This window comes from Plutella xylostella, chromosome 24, assembly GCF_932276165.1.
Source record: "Plutella xylostella chromosome 24, ilPluXylo3.1, whole genome shotgun sequence".
Lineage (NCBI taxonomy): Eukaryota > Metazoa > Arthropoda > Insecta > Lepidoptera > Plutellidae > Plutella > Plutella xylostella.
Window position 1 is genome coordinate 4915079 of NC_064004.1, and position 20042 is coordinate 4935120.

General features: G+C 38.7%; 2 protein-coding genes across 4 annotated transcripts; one reads left to right on the plus strand and one right to left on the minus strand.

The window, feature by feature from the left end:
• Window positions 1-325: 325 nt before the first annotated feature.
• Window positions 326-6220, plus strand: LOC105393467. The gene is made up of 3 exons (XM_048629993.1): window positions 326-448; window positions 838-2085; window positions 2390-6220. Exon 3 carries the CDS (start codon window positions 2436-2438, stop codon window positions 6105-6107), a length of 3672 nt encoding a protein of 1223 aa, XP_048485950.1. The 5' UTR covers window positions 326-448; window positions 838-2085; window positions 2390-2435; the 3' UTR covers window positions 6108-6220.
• A 1760-nt stretch (window positions 6221-7980) lies between these two features.
• On the minus strand, window positions 7981-18240 carry LOC105391951 (UDP-glucosyltransferase 2). Of its 3 annotated transcripts, none has more exons than XM_048630053.1 (13): window positions 18108-18240; window positions 17290-17291; window positions 15672-15844; window positions 14540-14627; window positions 13141-13312; window positions 12286-12412; window positions 11864-11931; window positions 11255-11477; window positions 10626-10736; window positions 10137-10245; window positions 9544-9763; window positions 8675-8778; window positions 7981-8329 (listed from the first exon to the last, which is right to left on the minus strand). In XM_048630053.1, exons 3-13 carry the CDS (start codon window positions 15828-15830, stop codon window positions 8142-8144), a joined length of 1569 nt encoding a protein of 522 aa, XP_048486010.1. In that variant the 5' UTR covers window positions 15831-15844; window positions 17290-17291; window positions 18108-18240; the 3' UTR covers window positions 7981-8141. The 3 variants fall into 3 exon arrangements, with proteins under 3 accessions (XP_048486010.1, XP_048486011.1, XP_048486009.1); XM_048630054.1 differs by lacking the exon at window positions 17290-17291 and adding an exon at window positions 15176-15262 and having other exon boundaries at window positions 15759-15844; window positions 18108-18201; XM_048630052.1 differs by lacking the exon at window positions 17290-17291 and having other exon boundaries at window positions 18108-18201.
• Between the last annotated feature and the right edge of the window lie 1802 nt (window positions 18241-20042).

Genomic DNA, 20042 nt, shown 5'->3' on the forward strand with positions numbered 1-20042 from the left:
CTCTGTTTATTTAGAGTATGAACTGAGTAGAGTAGAATCCTAAAGAATAACAGAGAAGACAGCCTTAGAATGTGGTCATGTCAGAGTAAGAATTCGGTTTATTGTAACTACCGACCGGTATTAATATTTTAGAGATATTAATCCAAGATAGAAAATTTACCAAGGACCATCACCAGAATAATGAATCTCAAAACAATAGATTTCGATTCAAATCAATTTTCGATTATGAACATTTTGTGGCACATCACTATTGAAAAGGTTTTACCATTACCAACCTTACAAAACAAACTTTTTTCTCAAACTCAACTTGATCAATGGCGTTTGAGCGTCTTCGTTTTATCGATAAAATCAATAAATTTAAACGTCAGGAAGGCCATTTCCATGTTTCAATGCGATTAAAGAGTATTTGTGAATTACGTTATTGTTATTGGTTGTGGACATACGATCGGTGAGTGGATTTTAAGTTTATTCCTGATAATAATCGAACATGGTAGCCATTGCCCATAAAATGATTTTAGCGATTCCTATTTTGAATTTAGATGATACCTATACGCAGCATGTACGCAACTCAAGAGGTCTGTGATGATGATAAAATTTGAAAGGTTTAGTGGGTTATCTCAAATTTGTACTTGCCTTTTTTACTTAAAGAATTTTATTTGGATGTTGTCGATGTATACTGTATACCTCATTGAACAGTAACAGTAATCACATCCATGTTGTAACTTTAAGTTATAACAACAAACTTGAGACGCAAATTGTTGGAATGAAGACATTTAAGGCTAGATAAATGTGATATCTTTATGAGAACTTACTCGATCATTATCAATCACCTTTCAGACTGATCCTGTTTGTATCCAGGACAGAGAAGACAGAGGCTACTGTCGTGACACTTCAGCACTGTCAAGGACAAGTTGCCGATGGTAAAAATTGGCTCAAAGATGACGGAAGCATGGAAAACTCGAATAGAGATAGTCAAAGGTAAGGTAGAGACTATTCTTACAAAAATAAAAAAAGGAGAGACTGAACCAGTGGATTATTACAACCTCAAGTTGCTCAATGAACTTTTTATGAAGGAGACCCATATTTATATGGATAAGTTGACAGTAGAAGAATCCAGAACTTACACAGAAATACAAATAGAAGCAAAGCTCCTCGATAACAAAAACAATGGTGACCCACCAGTACAACACGTTGATCAATTGACATCCAAACTACCAAAATTAGAGTTACCACGTTTCAATGGAGACACTCTGAAGTGGAATGAATTCTGGGACCGTTTTAAATCCAGCGTAGATACCCAAAAACTTACCAAAGCTGACAAGTTCAGTTATTTGATGGCATCACTGGACCAAGAGGCATTAGCGGCCATTGAAGGCTTAGACATAACTCATGAAAACTATGAGATTGCAGTCGATATATTAAAAGATCGTTTTGGTAAGCCTGGGATGGTCATTGATGCTCATTACGAGGCGCTTCTTAACCTCAAAAGTGCTCATTCACCAAATGAATGCATGAATGTATTTAATGAAATAGAGAAACACCTCAGGATTTTAAAAGCTTTGGGAGAAGATACTAACCACAATAATTTAAGAAGAATTATATTAAACAAGTACCCTGAAGATATTATCTATGAATTGAAAATGAAAGTAAAAGTAGAAGAACAAAGTGTTGATACTATAAGAAAATTATTGGAACAACAGATTACTGCTCGTGTCACTACAACAAAACCTTTGCTGAGTACACTATCGTTTACAAACACTACTGAGAAGAGACAATATCCAGTGAAGAGGAAATTCCCTACACCCAAAGTCACACCTGCAAAGAGAAAGAAGAGAAGCTTACCTTGTATCTTCTGTGATGGAGAACATTTTAATGACAACTGTAAGCAAGTGGTGTCAGTAGAAGACAGGAAAAAGAAGTTAATTGGACGTTGTTTTGTTTGCTTTAAAAAGGATCACACAGCAAGAGATTGCAAAGAAAGAAGAAGATGCTTCTACTGTGGTGAAATCGGAAAACATAATAGAGCACTGTGCAATATGGCCCAGAAAAGTACAACACTGCAGACTCGCAGCGAGAAGAATAAAGGTACTGTACTACAGACTGCTATAGCTCAAGTAAGAAGTAAAGATGGTACTTTACATAAATGTAGAATTTTACTAGATTCTGGTAGCCAAAGGTCGTACATCACTAAAAACCTAACTAAGATTATAATGCCAGAAATCATTGAAACAGATCACTTAATGATTTACACCTTTGGTCTGGAGCAACCTAAGAAGCTAGAGAGTCCTAGAGTTAAGATAGAATTAGTTTGTGACTCCGGACACTCAAGATATGTAATAGTTAATGTTGTAAACTTTATAACTCAACAGATATCATGTTTTGATTTCAGACAGTACCAATTTGGTCAAGAAATAATTCCTTCAGATGATGGATCCATGGGCGGTGAGATAAATCTTCTCATTGGCAACAACTATTACTTCACATTCATCAAAAATGGAAAACTTAGCATTGAAGAAAACCTTTATTTAATTGAAACAGATTTCGGTTGGGTCTTCAGTGGCAGATCTCCCTTTCATCAAGAACATGTTCTTAGTGTAGCAACTTACATGCAAACTAACCTGCCAGATAACTTAGGTTTTGTTCAGCCGGACTTACCTATCAAGGAAGGAGAGATTAAACAACTTTGGGAGTTGGAATCCATCGGTATTAGGGATTCTCCAAAGACTACAAATGAAGAAGAAGCTTTAAGAAATTTCAACAGTACAGTTACGTTTGAAGAGAACAGATATCATGTCAAATGGCCGTGGGTCCAGTATCCACCAAACCTACCATCAAACTATGGTCTAGCTGTAGGAAGACTGACCAGCCTATTAAGAAGATTGGATAAGAATACTTTAGCCATTTATGATGACACCATTCAAGAACAGGAGTCATCTGGAGTGATAGAAAAGGTGAAGAATGCTTTTGAAAATGTGCAACATCCAATACATTACTTATCACATCACTGCGTGGTCAAGAAAGATAGCTCTACTCAACTGAGAATTGTCTATGATGCATCAGCTAAGTCTAAAAGTACACAATCTAGCCTGAATGAATGTATGTACAAAGGACCATTGATGCTTGAAGACTTAACTGGACTTATCTTGAGGTTTCGTCAACATGAAATAGGAATCCTAGCAGACATTGAGAAGGCCTTCCTACAACTAGGACTTCAGAACGAAGATCGTGACGTCACTAGATTCCTGTGGGTAAAAGATACTACAAAGGAAGTAACAGAAGACAACTTACAATGCTACCGATTTTGTCGAGTTCCCTTTGGAATAGTATCCAGTCCATTCCTACTAAATGCAACAATAAAGAGTCATTTTCTGAAATGTGGAGATGAAACACTTAAGAACGTAGCAGAAAAGATATATGTTGATAATCTTGTACTAGGAGCGAAACAACAAGATGAAGCTACAGGATTGTATCAAAAAATACATGCTTCCCTTCAAACAATCTCGATGAACGTGAGACAATGGAACTCAAATAACAAAGAATTTCTAAAAGAAATACCTGAACATCTACTTGAAGGCAAAGAAGTCACAAAGGTGTTAGGACTTGTGTGGGACACACTAGAAGATACATTAAAGCTTAAAACACAGATAAGTAACTGTGATAGAGATATGACTAAAAGGTATGTTCTTCAAGAAATAGCCTCAATCTACGATCCTTGTGGATTTAGCAGTCCTCTTCTTTTACCAGCTAAGGAATATCTACAGAGACTTTGGAAATTAAAACTTAAATGGGACACCAAACTGCCAGAAGACTTAAGAGACGAGTGGAATAGGATTGCAAGCAGTCTACACCAAACTCAAGATATTGAGATTCCAAGATACATAGGCGCTACACAAGATAACGCAGTACATGAGTTACACTGTTTTACGGATGCATCCAAGGATGCCTACGCGGCAGCTGTCTACATCAAAACAGAATCACAGGATAAAGTGATAGTAAGACTGCTTATGTCCAAGTCAAAACTGACTCCACTCAAAGACCAAGATAATCTACAAATTCCGAGGTTGGAACTATTGGGTACTCTTATTGGCAGCAGACTTTTAAGATATGTGAGACAACACTCTGAAGTACCGATATCTAAACAATACCTTTGGACTGATAGTCAAGTTGTTATAAGCTGGTTACGCTCGGAAAAGCTATTACCTCCTTTTATCTCAAGAAGAGTTACTGAAATAAATAAACAAGACACGCAAGTTCTGTATGTGAAATCAGCGGATAATCCAGCAGATATTGCAACCAGAGTTGCAGACTTTACACCTGCAAAAAGAGAACTATGGTTTGAAGGACCCCAATTTTTGAAGAATGAAAAAGAATACAAGAATAACTGGGCAATGACACAAAACCTGTGTGCTTTGGAGGGTCTGACCCAGTCAGAAGGATATCCTGAAAATGAGTCTACTGAAAATGAAGATGGACCTACGTTAAATGAAGCAAATGTAAACCCAGAATCATTGCAATTGCAACAAAGTGAAGAAACGGTTATCAATATTACTGCTAAAATCAAGAGAGAACAGAAATTACACTACCCACAGGAATGTGCAGGAAAAAGTACTGATTTAAGTCGTAGCCTTGGTGTATTCAAAGATGAAAATGGCTTACTCCGATGCAGAGGAAGGATAGTCTTAACTGACCTGCCTTATGACCGCAAATATCCCATCCTCCTACCGAAAGATTCCAGTCTGACAGAAGAAATCATATCCAATATTCATAAGGACAACTATCACGTTGGAGTAACACATACTCTTTCTTTAATTCGTGAAAAGTATTGGATCCCACAAGGGAGATGTAAAGTACAAAAAGCACTGAAGAGATGTTTACAGTGCAGGAAATATGGTGGAGGTCCTTACAGACTACCTCAGATGCCTGACTTACCAGAAGAAAGAGTAAACTTCACTTCAGCGTTTTCGTTCATCGGCCTGGACTATCTTGGACCTCTTCTAGTTACCACGGATAAAGGACAAACAGAAAAAAGATGGATATGCCTATACACCTGTTTAGCTGTGAGAGCAATTCATCTTGAAATAGTGAAGGATCTTACAGCGGAACAGTGTACCTTGGCACTCAGAAGGTTCATAGCAGAACGAGGATTGCCACGTCTCATAATATCTGACAATGCAGCTCAGTTCAAGCTTACAGCAGAAGTCATGACCGGACCATACTGTATTGACAACAACTTACAGTGGAAGTTCATCCCAGAGTTAGCACCTTGGCATGGTGGCTTCTATGAACGCTTAGTTGGCTTGGTTAAACATTGTATGAAGAGATCGTTAGATACCCGTTTGCTGAGAGACAACGAACTGTCAACTATTGTGAAAGAAATTGAGTTGGTACTTAACACAAGACCGTTGACCTATGTTGGGGCTGAACATGAACATATATTGAAACCCCTGGACTTCCTTCGAATGAATGACTGTTTGATGCAAACTTCTGAAGTACCATATGAATACAGAGAAGATACTATTACAAAGGAACTACTAATAAAGGGATGGAAGAGAAGCCACAAACTTGTAGATGAATTCAGAAAAATGTTCATCAACCAATATCTTAATGCTTTGAAGGAAAGAACACAAATACGACATAAACAGCCCAGAGTGGTCAGCCAGTCCAAACCTAAGGTTGGGGATGTCGTACAGATCAAAGGTGATAACAATAACCGTTCTACTTGGAAGATAGGTAAAATAATATTGCTTCATAGAGGAAGAGACAATGAAGTGAGAGTAGCAACAGTTAAGGTTGGTGACAAGGAATATATAAGATCCATTGCCCATCTTTTCCCATTGGAGATAGAAGAACATGAACACATAGAAAAGGAACATGTATCTACTAGGACAGAATCAGACTGTAGGGAAGAAAAAGAAACATTGAAAACTACTCAAGAAACAGAGATGGAAGGGAGAAGCGTTGACATGCCCACCGAAATAGAAACAGTAGAGCCTACTACTGATCAGAGAAGTAATAGTCGTGCCGCCGCAAGACGAGCTAAAGAAAAGATTGCTCAATGGACCAAGGAATTAGTAAATTTAATATGTGTGAATTGTATTCAACTATAGTTATTTAAAGGTATCGATGTATCGTATACTTTAAGTATAATTAGAAGTATATAATATGTAATTGAATAGTATACTTTCTTATTCTTGATCAATAAATGTCACGTATGATTCTATGTTTTTGTTGTTATTGAATTACATTTCTTGGCCTTTCATTAACTTTAGGTAGGTAATAAATTAATAAGAATTTAGTCAAAGATAAATAATTTATTTCAATAACTTACTAATAATAATATTAACTATTTTAATATAATCAAACCTTTTTTAAACAATAACAATACATAATAGTTTCTTCCCTGTTCCTTTGGGAGTGTCGCGAAACGCGATTCCAGTTAAAATAAGTTTGCAGAAACGAAACGTGAGGGATAAGTAGTTGGTAAGGTTGGTAACACTGTTTAAGAAAAAATAAATAGAGAGAAGTTATAGGAGGGAAAAAATGGTGATTGTTACTGGTGAAAGAAAAGAAAAAGAAGAGGTTCTTGGAGGAGATGTGGTGAGTTACAAGCCGTATAAGGACGATAACATCGGTGAGTTCTTATCATTATGTTATTATAGAAACCTGAGAACTAGGTGGCAGAGGAATGGCTCAGAAAGGGGTGGTTTGGAGGCCATTACCGGGACACAGAGGTCCCACCAGAAAGATAAGGTTCTACATTCGAACCTCTTAAGAAATGATTTTATGTATGTAAGATTTGATATAGGTATGCGAAGCAGATAGAGCCAGACATGTTCATTGGAAGGTAAGAACATAATTATATACCTACCTACTAAATAGGTACTTTATTTACATTTGTAGTTATGTGAACCCTACGATTTTAATCGCAATGCTATTATGCATTCGCGACAACACGATTGGTTTACCGTTAATAATCTTCTATTGAATTCTAAGAAAACGAAATGTATTAAATTTACACTGCCGAATGTTAGACAATGCGATACTAACATTATTCTAGATGGGAATAAATTGGACCTAGTTAATGATACTGTCTTTCTTGGGATGACTATAGATTCAAAGTTACAGTGGGGACCTCACATTGAAAAATTGTCTGGAAGGTTGAGCTCCGCAGCTTTTGCTGTACGGAAAATTAGACAGCTGACCGACGTTGAAACCGCCAGATTAGTTTACTTTAGTTATTTCCACAGCTTATTATCGTATGGCATTTTGCTTTGGGGTAGAGCAGCTGATATTGAAACTATATTTGTATTACAGAAAAGAGCCATCCGCTCTATATACAAACTTGGTTCCAGGGATTCATTGAGAGAACTATTTAAAGAAATTAACATCCTTACAGTTCCATGTCAGTTCATTTTTTCCAATTTAATGTATGTACGAAAGAATATTTCAACTTTTGATACAATTGGCAGTAATCATGACATTAATACTAGGAACAAGCATAAGCTGGCTTTTCCAGCGATGCGTCTGGCGAAAGTTAATAAATCGTTTTTAGGGTACTGTATTAGATTTTATAATAAGCTTCCAGCAGAAGTTGCTCAAATGCCAGAGAATAAGTTTAAGTGTTACATTAAAGAGAAACTCAGTAAAAAAGCTTATTATAAAATTGATGATTACTTAGAGGACGTTAATGCATGGCTGTGATAAGTAGTTAGCTCTGCTCATATTATTATAATAATAATTATTAAGCTTATATGTATTGTATACCAACTAGTTTTAAGTCTTTTTTTGAAAAGATGGCTCAGGAGTTTCTTGCCTCCGTTCTTCTCCTTAGACAGAAAGAGCCCCCCCTTATCCGAACGGAGAGTAATTTGTAAAAATTGACGTTCATCAGAAAATTTTATATTTGTACGATGAATAAAAAATTTTGAGTTTGAGTTTTGAGTTAGGTAACTTGGGACAGGCCACAGAGAGTTAAAACAGTTTTTGGTTTAAGTGTAATTTAATTTCAGCACCTTCAGTAAAAAAATACTAAACAATACAACTAGGCGTTTTGTTCATAGTGTAAACTTATAAATCTTATAATACGATCTCTTCATTTTCCCTTATTGCCATTAGTTAATACTAAGGACTTAGATACAAATTCAATTCTTCTTCACTTTCTTCTTTCCCGCGTCTTTTTTGCTTGCGGCACTCAAAAACAGCTTTATAAACAATTTCTCTATCATTCTAATAACAAACAGGATGATTAGCAGAAGCACTAGCAGTTGATCCAGCAGCAGTCGTTGGTACCACGGGTAGAGGTGGGTCTTCGTCCGAAGATGGTGGGCGCCTGTGGATAAAATATAGCAATTTAAAAAATGTGGTCATTGTGGAGAAGTTTCTGAATCCACAGACAAACCAGTAAACTGGTTTTGTGGGTCATTAATAATTGTACTGTGTTTTTTATGTTTAATACAAATACATTGAAACTGAACTGAAATTTTGTAAATTTGGATATGTATTGCTCGGTTACTATCAAGAGGGCAAGCACGGGGCGCAAGACGCGCAAATTAAGAAGTTTTGCATCGCGCTCATGCACATCGTGCGGCCTCGAGAGCGAGCGCTGATAACTTTTGACACGTCTTGGAGAGCGCGTCTTGCACCCCATGCTAGGCTAGCAGGTCTGCAGGTTTACCTTTGCTCTCAATAGCGAGTCTGACGTAGTGCGCGATGAGTTTCCGCGGCGTGGTGGGACGCGCGCGGAACACGGCTGATAGGGTCTTCGCCGTCTTGTAGTAACTGGAACCAACGTATCATTAAATTTAATACTATTATTACCAGGAGAAGGAGGCTACATCACGACCTATCACGTCCCCACTGCTGTGGCACAGGATTCCTTCCAATGAAGGAAGGGTTTTTAGGCCTTTGCCACCATGCTGGCCTAGTGCGGGGTGGTGGACCCCAACACAAGCAAGCTTGTGCTGAGAGAGGTATCATTCAATGAATACTATGATTAGGTAAACGTAGTGTAGGAAGCCCTCCGGCTAGATGGGGTGACGACTTGCGAATAGTGGCTGGTAGTGGTTGGATGCGGAAGGCTATGGGTCACATCCAGTGCCGTGCTTTTGGAGAGGCCAGCAGTGGATTGCTATAGGCTGATTATTATGACTACAGGAGAAGGAGCCTACACGAGTGACATATGTAAGGTCGGGGTCGCATTGGCACGTTGCGACGTCGAGTCGCAGCTTCGTGGCTGCCATATATTTGGTCATGGCTTCCACCACTGGTAGACACAGCGCAACCCACCAATGAGGCCTCACCCTAAAGGTGAAAATTGACGGCAAGCGATATTATGTTGAAGTACACGACGTAAAAATATAGCTTGAGCCCGTTTGATTGACAGATACTTATGCCTGGTAAATAAAGTTGGTTGTCCATTCAAAACGAGCAAGTGACAAATGAAATATCTATATTTGACAGCTGTCATAGGGTTCATGCTATATTTTACAAAGCGTAGCGACTTCAAGTACGTTAAGTTATGATGAAAAACCTCAAGTCACTCACGTATCATCACTCAGCAGCTTCCCCAACGCGTCTTCAACCTGCGGCGTCATATCAGGCGAGAACGGCACACTGATGGCGTAGCCCCGGCGCGCCGCTCGCTGCGCGTTGCTGGGCTGGTCCCCGAACATGGGGATGGCTAGTAGGGGCACCCCGTAGTGGATCGCCTCCACCGAGCTCAGCATGCCTCCGTGGGTGATGAAGAGCTTTATGTTGGGGTGTGCTGGGAGAGGGTGAATGGTTATTGGTTAAATATTGAAGGGGTAGCAATGGTAACTAAAGTCGAGTGCTAAAGGTGAGAGAACAAGAACATAGCCTTAGAAAGACACTATATACGATGGCAATTTTTGCACAATTTTACATGAAAGTTACAACAATTTATCCATCGCGGCTTTGCCTAAGTACTCCAAATACCTAAATTCAGTATTTTTAAAAAGAATTGATTGATCCGTTAGTTTGCTAACACAAAGCTAACACTGTGGAAAATCACAATTCCTTTTTCTTGCACACGTAGATCTTTTGACTTTTCCATTTTATTAGTACCTACCTAGTTAGTAAAAAACTTGAACATCTAATAGGTCTCAAAAGCAACTCACCCAAGATGCTCTGCTGCGGCATCCAGGCCCTGACGTGGACATTCTTGGGCAGCCCGTCCATCGCCTCCTCAAACTTCCACAGCACCGTGTAGGGCAGCTTCTCGAATACCTGGTGGCGATGGTGGAGTGGTTAGTGACTGATGTTGAAGGGTTTGGTTCCCGGCCGGGGCGGGTGTTTGGTTTAAGACAGATACTTGTACTCGGGTCTTGGGTGTTAATACGGTGGAAAGGCAAAAATGACTAAGCGTCATTTTTTTTCCACGATGAGTTCTGGACATTGCTGGAATCAGCTGCATTTTCAGCAAGGTCATAGACTAATATTAGTCTACGGCAAGGTATATAACTAAAAAGCTCGCTTTTTCATTTTTGACATTCCACCGTCGTTGTAATATAATTATCAGCTGTCTGATACCCATATTACAGTAGGCGGTGCCTAGCCTCGGGTCGGATGGCTGTGTGTGAGATGTCCACAAATATTATAATTATTACCTTGAGTAGCGCCTGACGCGTATGAGCGGGGAAGTTGGCGGACTTCAGCACTGATCCCATGCTGAAGTAGACGAAGCCTTGCTTCGAATTGTCCAGCAGGGTTTGGAGGTCCTGTGTGGAGAGGTTGTGTTAGTGAAACAGTGATATAATTTTTGCTTTTGATGTGACTAGTTACGACTGACAAAAATAATGACTTGCTGCCAAAGAACCTTCTAGTTAGAGAAGTAGGTAAGTAATTAGGTATGTTCCTTGCTAAGAACGAAGTGACGCCATTTAGGTAAGCCCCCAGACTTGTTTGTAGGTAAGTACATCAGAATGTGTTATAGGTTCGTCAGCCATCACGAGCCTATACGTCGCGGCAGATAGACGATACACACACATAGAATTGACAACATAAAAATTGGCTTCACTATGATGCTAGGTGGCGCGGATTGGTTTTAGTAAGATGTTCGTTCTGTAAGATATTACTTTTTTGCAATAAGCCCGCCTTTTTGTACTTATTTTATATTACTTAGTATTTTATCTGTGTATGATTTTGTATACAATAAAGTGTGTATACCTAAATAAATGTTAGCCAGGACTAAGCATAATATAGCTTGGAAGACATCTTCACCATTCTCGTCACTAACCTGAGGCAGCGGTTTAGGACTCTCATCCAAATGATACCCGGCCACATCAATGACATTGGGCGGGACAGACTGCACGTGCGCGAGCGCCGGGTGCGAGTTCAACAGCACCACAGCGACATCTGCCGACGCCTCGTCGAACGGCCGCAGCTCCACGCCGCGAGATTTCGCTAGTGGCGCGAAGAGTTCCTCATAGACTTCCGCGAACTCATATTTGTCTTTGAAACTGAGGAAAGGGGTTTAGGTAGGTTATTAATTAATTTATTATAAAGGATTGAAACCTGTTTATTATAATATTTAAGTTAAGTTGTAGTTTATAAGTTAAGCTTTCCTTAAATTATGCTGTAAAAAATATTGTAAAATTATTTACTGTCTGAAAATGCTTTTAGCATTAAGTCCACGATTTGTACTTAAATTTTATAATATTTATGCAACAAAAAGTAGGTAAATAAATTTAAATATTTGGTCGTTCGAGGTCGAAATAAAATATCATGATGACCACTATTAGATGGCGCTATCATATTCTTTCTGCTAGGATACTAAATCGGAATATCACGCCCAGTATTCTACTGTAAGTGATAAACAAAAATTTAAGTTTAAAAAGCAACTCACGCGTATGTCCCAAGCATCATTCCGACTATGAAAGTATTCTTCACTCTCTCAATGAAACTCATTGGCACCTGTAAAAAATAAATATAATAGGTATAAATATTTAAAAAAAAAACAATACTTAGGCTTACCATCACTAAAGCCATAAAAAATAATTTTGGTATATTTTAAACGACAAAAAAAGCTTAAGTAAATAGTTTAGTTTCGCTACTGAACGCTAGGGGCGCTGGTATCGTTTTCCAGTCGAATCTTCGCGAATCGACAAGTTCGCTACACTATAAAATGAACTTGTAAGGTTGTGAGTTTTTTATTTGTTTCTTGTTGATGTTGTCAGTAAGTGTCAAATAAAATGTCTCTTTATCTCGTCTCGTCATCTTCGATTGCCAAATCTATCTTTGTCTTTTATCTTTGATTGCTAAACTCACCGGGTAGTCATTGGCCATCATGGGCAGGATCGCCGGGGACTGGGGGGCGTCCACCAGCTGCTCGAGGTAGGGGTGGTACACCATGCCGTTCAGCAGCACCCAGGGCACCTGCAGGGTCGCCGCGAAACTGCGGGGTTAACGGTTTATATTTGATTAATTATGTTAAAATTGTCTCGTCCTTCCAAAGGTTGTCTGGAAGAGATTGCTTTAAGCAATAAGACCGCCTTTTTTGTACTATTTTATAGATAAGTTGTGAAATTGTAATGTTCTCTTTAATGGGGCAAAATAAAGAGTATTCTATTCTATTCTATTCCAAAGGTCAGAGAAGTCCGACGAAAATTTCGTTCACAAAGTAGCTTTACTCCATTTTACTGGACCGAGAATAGACGGAGGTTCTTTTAGATATACCTACTTAATAATCACGACCCATCATCCAATGAACTTGAATTTCCGATTTTACCGATATGGGTCATGATATCGTTCAAGGGTGTTATTACAAAAGTGGAATCTAGCCTAGAACATTATGATAATAATTCCAATTACTTAAATCTGTTATCTACGATGACGCCAAGGTACTTACACCTGTAACTCCTGTAAGTACCTGTTATCAACAAAACTGTTGACTATCTTGGACTAACATTATTTAAACATTCAGTACATACCTACCTAATAAGTACATTGAATTGAAACGATTGAAAGTGACTTAAGGGGTCATTATCTTCCAGAGAAATACTCGTTTAATGTCACATTCGCGTGTCTTCTTCGATAAGAAGATATGCGAATGTGACATCAATCGAGTAGGTAGGTGACATCAACGTTCATCTTCTGTTGAATAAAACAGCAAGCCTTACTCACCCAGCCAAGTACTCGTTAAAGAACCACTCGGTGACCACCGCGTCGAAGCGGCCGGTGCGGAGCTCCCCCTGCACGGCCGGGGTCGCCATCATGGCTCGAGACACGTTGAGGGACATCGCCTTCACGAAGTCAGGGCCGCCGTGGCGGTTGGCTTCGTCCATCATGTTTATGGCTGCGGGAAATGAAATGTATTTTATAACGGCTAAGCCGATTTTGATAAAATAGCAAGAACACTGGGGGTAACATTATACTTAAACAAAGAATACCTATCAAAAATCAATTCAGCCATTTGGGCGTTACGCTACTATAAATTACAGACAACGTTAATTAAACTTAACTAACGCTGGTGCCGTGGGAAAGAGGGCGATGTCTGTTGTGGGACGCAACATGTGTCTGCACTTTTGCGCAGTCGCACGTAGCTTTCACTGCAGCAACAGCCGGTGCCGCAGCGGAGGCAGCAGCAAGGCAGAAATGCGCTAAATACCGCGCACTCATGACCTCATACATATTCGTTCCTCTAGCGTTGGAGACGACTGGGGTCTGGGGAACACAGGGCAGGGCATTCATAAAAGAGTTAGGGCGTCGTCTTAGGGATCGAGGCCATGACAAGCGCTCTGGGGCTTACTTGATGCAGAGGATCTCCCTCGCAGTGCAGCGTGGCAATGCTGCCAGCGTCATGGGAACCTTTGGGTCGGGTGCGTCCTGGGGCGGGCTATTTTAATTATTTAACTTGACGAAGGATGTTTGCTGACTTCTTTATTTTGTAAATGGACGAAGCATGTCGCGGATGAAATTATATAATTTTATATTTTAATGACGAAACCTGTGGTGGATTTTTTTATATGGAATTGTTAATTTTAATTTGGTCTTGCATGAATAAATATATTAAACTTATACTTAACACCCCTCTTCTTTTCGGAGGTTAAAAATATAAGTCCTGCAGTGGCCATAAATCAAGAAAAATTTACCATTGTAAAAGGGATTTGTCGATAAGGTGGTTCACCGTAGCAATTAGGAAGAGATCGATAGATGTTTAGTTTACTATTCAGCATGACGTGACAAAAATGTTAAGTCATGATGATGCGGAAAATCATCATGAATGGTCAGTTTTTATCACAATTAAAAATGTAACTAAGTAAGTACCTCAGTAAGTAAATGAATTTCCAAAAAGTTGTTTAGAATGACGAGTTGTTATCTTTTGGATGTGCACTTTAACCTGAGACAGTCCATATTCCATACGTTTTATACAGATTCTAGGTAATAGGAAATAAGAAGTGCATAGGTATCTAATAATAAGAAAGTAGTTAGGTAGTGGAACCATTTCGTACTGTCCATTTGCTACAGGCTTAATAAGGCGGCAATGTAATAAAATTTAGTAAAAAATATTATTTAACTTTACCTTTAATAACCTTTTGCGTAACACTGACATCAATTTCCTTCAAGTTCTTCACATTCTTGTTCTCAGGGTATGGCGTGATGAATGTCACCTGAAAATATTTAAATAATTAGACCTAGCATAACTAAATAGAATAAGTAGTTAAGTAGACAAGTATAACTCGTAAACACATAAACTAACAACTATCGTTGTCTGCAAATTATATTTATATCAATCTAAAAAAAACACAGTTTTCAAGAGTTTTAGTTGGGTGTCCACTTGTTGTGAAGGGATTGACCAGTCAAATCAGCATCAATCGCATACTGGCAAAGGTATAAGGAACAGCTACCGTGCCACCACCGACAAATTATCAATTAAAAAATCAAAAGCAGCTTCACTCATAATGTCAAACATATTATGTAAGATCCAACCCAATTACGTCAGATTTTATAAGCGAACAACACTGCTTATGGAATGCTAATCTTCGGTGGTGGTAACCCCGCTGGAACTTACGTCACTCGAGGAGGCTCCTTTCGTGCACGTGTCCATAGACTCAGAGGGAGCCCCTCTCATCAGCTAGCTGCCAACAGCCAGGGCTCCCGATGATATAGCCTGCCATAGTCTGGCTGGTCGTGGAGGTAAGAAGAAGGAGCCCCTCACCTCATGCCCATCAGCCAGCAGCGCGTCCACGACGCCGCGGCCGAGCGTGGCGTGGCTGCGGGACGCCACCGGGAACACCGCCAGCACCCGGTAGGACTCCACCGAGGAACCGCCAATCAGGAGGCAGCATAGCACGAGCAAGGGAGGATAGGGTCTGCTATTGTTTATGGCCGGTCAGGGCGAAGTGGTGGATGTAAGAAGTAGAAGCCCTTCACCTCATGTCCGTCCGCTTTATGACGTATGAGTAAGAAGAACACAGCATAATATGACACTCTGGACAGCAACCCGTTGTGTTACTGTTTTGGTATTTTGCCTGTATATTCCAAAAAAAAAATTGTTATTGCTGCCTACCTGTCTAACAACCGTTTCTTTATCTTTAAGAACCCCATCACCTCAAGTCCTCATCATCTAGCTGCCAACAGCCAGGGCCCCAGAGGATAGGGTGTGCCATTGTCTGGCCGCTCATAGGTCGTGGAGGTAATAACAAGCTCCTCACCTCATGCCCATCAGCCAGCAGAGCCTCCACGACGCCGCGGCCGAGCGTGGCGTGGCTGCGGGACGCCACCGGGAACACCGCCAGCACGCGGTAGCACGACACTGCTGAACAGCCGAGCAGGAGGCAGCATGCCAGCAGGAGCAGGGGAGGGGACGGCATTGCAGCGCGGGGGGCTGGAAATGGTAAGAAAGTTATATTTCTCCTAGCTCGTTAGGTTGGGGCCTGGAAGAGATCGCTTTTAGCGACAAGGCCGCCTATTGAGTAATACTAGTATATATTGTTATTATTGTGTTCTGTTAAATTGTTATATTGTAACTATTATTATATTCTATTTAACTACCAACAATATGTGAAACAGTAAATAGTTTATTTAGATTTTAGACGATAATTTTTACAAGAATAACTTAAAACTAATCTTTTAATGATAAGAAAACATAAATTGAAAAATATGTATTAAAATAAAAGATGGAAGAGGCCTATGTTGCATAGCGGCGATTACGAGCTGATGATGATGATGTTTACAGTCAGCCAAAGGTACAAGTATAACACTCCATACACTTCAATTTTATGTTACACTTGACGTGTGATTATGACGTAAAAATACCTTATCAATAGAACTTTTTGGTATCTTTCGAAAACATAGATGTAAGTACCTATGCTATTAGGTATTTAATTCATCTTTCTGGGGGCATCTTCATACTTTTTAGCTGACTGTACTTTGAGGTGTCAATAGACCAACAAGCAACCAAGGTATTTATTTTTCCTGCTACGTACGAGACATATAACTACGTAAGTACTTCATTTATCTTAGGTATTATTATCTATTTACTTATCTACTGTGCAATGTTTGACTTTCAATGTCTTGCACCATAATCTTCGATTGTCACTAAAAGTGAATGAACTTTCCTACGTCAAACCGTCTCGATGCAATGACGAGTATGACAATAGATCAATCCTTAGATTAACGATATTCGAACAAGATGGAGTGTCAGCGAAGAGAGTCACGTAAAGGGTCCCTGCTGAAAATCAGCGCTGCATGTTCATTTCTGTACGTGTAGCATATGCTGAGCTCGGGGCCTTTTTGGTGCTGCACTGGTGCATCACCAACAAAGACTGGCCAGCTATTATATATATAGGTTTAGGTTTTTTTTTTGTATTTTTTATTTATTTGGTGTGTATTTTTTTCCTTTATAAACGTTTCGACAAATAACACCGGCCTTCCATAACTGAGCTCTTATACTGACTTACTTTAGTTAGTTCGATTAGAAAAGTTTGACAGTACAAGTAAAAATGCGGACAGTTTTCTGCTTTGTTTCTGTATGTTTTGTTGTTGACATACCATTTTGTTCATATATTGTTATCTATCAGAGAATTAGGTACGACAACGCTAACTTTGTAACGGGTAAAATCTGAGAGTATTTTTTGACAAATTAATAGAGATACCACGTGAGTGTCACAATTTTTTATTATTATTTTAACCCATAAGTATAAAAAAAATAAAAATTGCTGAGGTTTCCAACTTTTGGCTTTGGTAAGTACCTACTGCACATCCTTTTTAACAACCTCTCATAGTTAACTACCGTAGTTACGCGACGCCTAGCTGAATTTAACTAAAAACGGCTGTATAAATAAGTAAATCTGAATTTTAGGTCTCTGACACTTACCAACATACTTGATTTTTATTCATTTGTTTGTGGATAGGTATTTGTTGTTATTATGCTTTAAAGTGCAAACCTTATAATGTTTATTATGTACTAGCTGTTCCCGCGCGCTTCGCTTCGCCTTAAAAAGTTTTCCCGTGGGAGTTCCGGGATAAAAAGTAGCCTATGTTCTTTCCCAGGGTCTAGACCGTATGTATACCAAATTTCATCCAAATCCGTTCAGTAGTTTTGGCGTGAAAGAGTAACAGACAGACAGACAGACAGACAGACACAGTTACTTTCGCATTTATAATATTAGTTAGGATTAGGACTAGTTAGGATAACTAAGTAGGTAATATAATACACCTACTGCAACCTACCTAGTCCTAGTTAGACCACGCAAAATGGATAGATAGATATTCTTTATTTGTACACAAAAACATGGACAACAAGAAAAATCTAACACATATGTACAAATGGCGGCTTAAAGCGATTCCTTCCAGACAACCTTTGGGTGGAAGGATATTTCGATGAACATTGGCCTATTTTTCCTATCTTTCCGATCAGACCCTTTCCTAAATGTTGCTCTAAAAATCCTGTTGACTACTTAGAAGAAACTTTGCTTACCTACCTTAAAGTTAAAATGAGGAGGCGGAATAAATTATCTTAGGTAGACAAATTAACGGTCCTGCGCAGTATCTACGCTTATTAAAATTAAAGAAACACCGGTAAAAATATGACTATAACGTGTTATACCCCCCAATTTCAGTTTAAGTACGTAAGAATGAATACTCACATGGATAATTCCTTAACTTTATGTCACACTACACTTATTAATCTACCTAACTAACTAAAATTAATAACATTTATCACAGTATAAACTTGGGAGTGAGATAAAAACACGGCTATCACAGCGGGCTGTGTAGCCTTGACTGTTTTGTTACTGAGTTGAGTTGTTGAGTGCCGCTTACATCACACAAGGTCCTCTCAATGATGGGCTTAGATTAACGATATATGCACAAGATGGCATGTCACACATAAAAACAACGTAAAATACTGTCCGCATTTTGATTGGTACTGTCAAACCGTTTTAAGTCACAAATCTTCTAAACGAAGTACCTAATTCAAAATAAATGCTCAGTGGTAGAAGAGACTTGTTATTTGTCGAAACATTTCTTTTACACTGACACTCTATCTATATCGTATATTGTTCATCTAAGGGTATACCGGAGTCCCCCACAGACAAATGGTCTACCTATGGTATTTATGCAAATATTAGTAGTAGTATTATATTAATTTATCTTAGGTTCTTTAAATTAATATAAAATGCTTACCTATCGACGCCGAAAAAACAAAAATGACTAAACGCCTTTTTTCAAAACTCAGTTTTATACGATGAAAAACTTGCGAAAATATGTGATTCCGGGAATGTAGAACTTATTGGCGATAAAAAAAGTTGCTTACTCATGTTTGCCTGTCCAGCGTTGTAAGTATATTATGTACCTAAGTATAATAATTATGTTAAACTATTTAGATCGACTTCATTTAAGTTTTAATAGGTACTTTGAACTTTCCTACTATTGTCATTATTTATTAGTTATTATTGTTATTAAGTAGTTATTGTTATTATTATAATGGAGTATGGAAAACCTACTTAGTTTGGGTGGCCTATACAATGGCTAATATGGCTAGGGGCCCCTATAAATTTCTACTCTTTATTTTTATTTTATTACATTTTTGGTAGTGTACTGACAGCGAAAAGCGGGTGGCTCGCTTGCGAGTCACCTGTGGCTACCCCACCATACCAATACCATACACCTTCAGGGATAAGAGAGAGAAAGAGGCCTCAACTTGAATTCTTACGTAGGTACTCCTACGTTAAGACAAGACAGGATAACTTATTAAATACCTACATATAAATAGCAGTACCGGTTACCGCGTAACAAAAAACTTTGATATTAATTGGTTTCTAAAGAAATACCTACCTATACGCCATCTGGAAATTATAAATAAATTGCTGCCTTGCTTTGACAGTAAGAGACAGATATAGATTTAATGCCGACAATAGCTTAATTTTCCTTTCTGTAACTCGGCAAGAAGGTTGGCAGAAAGAATTGCTTTATATCAATAAGCCCGCCTTTGTATGCGAATATCGTAGGTCTTTTTGTAAACCTGTCTTGTGTAATCGGTCTATTTGTGTACATTAAACTGTAAATAAATACCTAGATACACCTAGTTACGTATGTTATCTTTTTAGGTAGGTGTTATAATAGATGGTATCTTTTTGATGTTGTTGGAATAGTGACTTGACAAGAGTTTAATCTGTTTTAACTATGCTTTTGTACCTAATTATATGTAGGTATAATAGTATTTTTCAGCTACTCATTCCGTATTATAAGATTTTAAGAAACATTCATGAAAATTTTTGGTGTAATAAACATTTTTAATTACTTTTCCAGCTACTCAACACTAGATGTCGCTAATAAATATTGACATTTAAATCTAGATGGCGTTACTTGTACTTAAAACGCCTTAAAATTGGATTTCTATTCTATCAAAGAACAATAATATAATGGTCATCATCACGACCCATTACATCCCCACTACTGGGGCACGGGTCTCCTTCCAATGAAGGAAGGGTTTTAGGCCTAGTCCACCACGCTGGCAAAGTGCGGGTTGGTGGACCCCAACACAAGCAAGCTAGTGCTGATGCTGAGAGAGTTGTAGTGGT

Bases quoted from the DNA above. Each gene is read 5' to 3' on its own strand.
- LOC105393467 (XM_048629993.1), top strand. From the start codon at position 2,436: ATGGGCGGTGAGATAAATCTTCTCATTGGCAACAACTATTACTTCACA.
- LOC105391951 (XM_048630053.1), bottom strand. From the start codon at position 15,830: ATGCCGTCCCCTCCCCTGCTCCTGCTGGCATGCTGCCTCCTGCTCGGC. The intron at 13,313-14,539 runs GTAAAGTTAAAT...CATTTCCCGCAG, and splicing joins TACGCAAAAGGTTATTAAAG to CCATAAACATGATGGACGAA. The intron at 8,330-8,674 runs GTAAACCTGCAG...TTTTATCCACAG, and splicing joins ACTCGCTATTGAGAGCAAAG to GCGCCCACCATCTTCGGACG.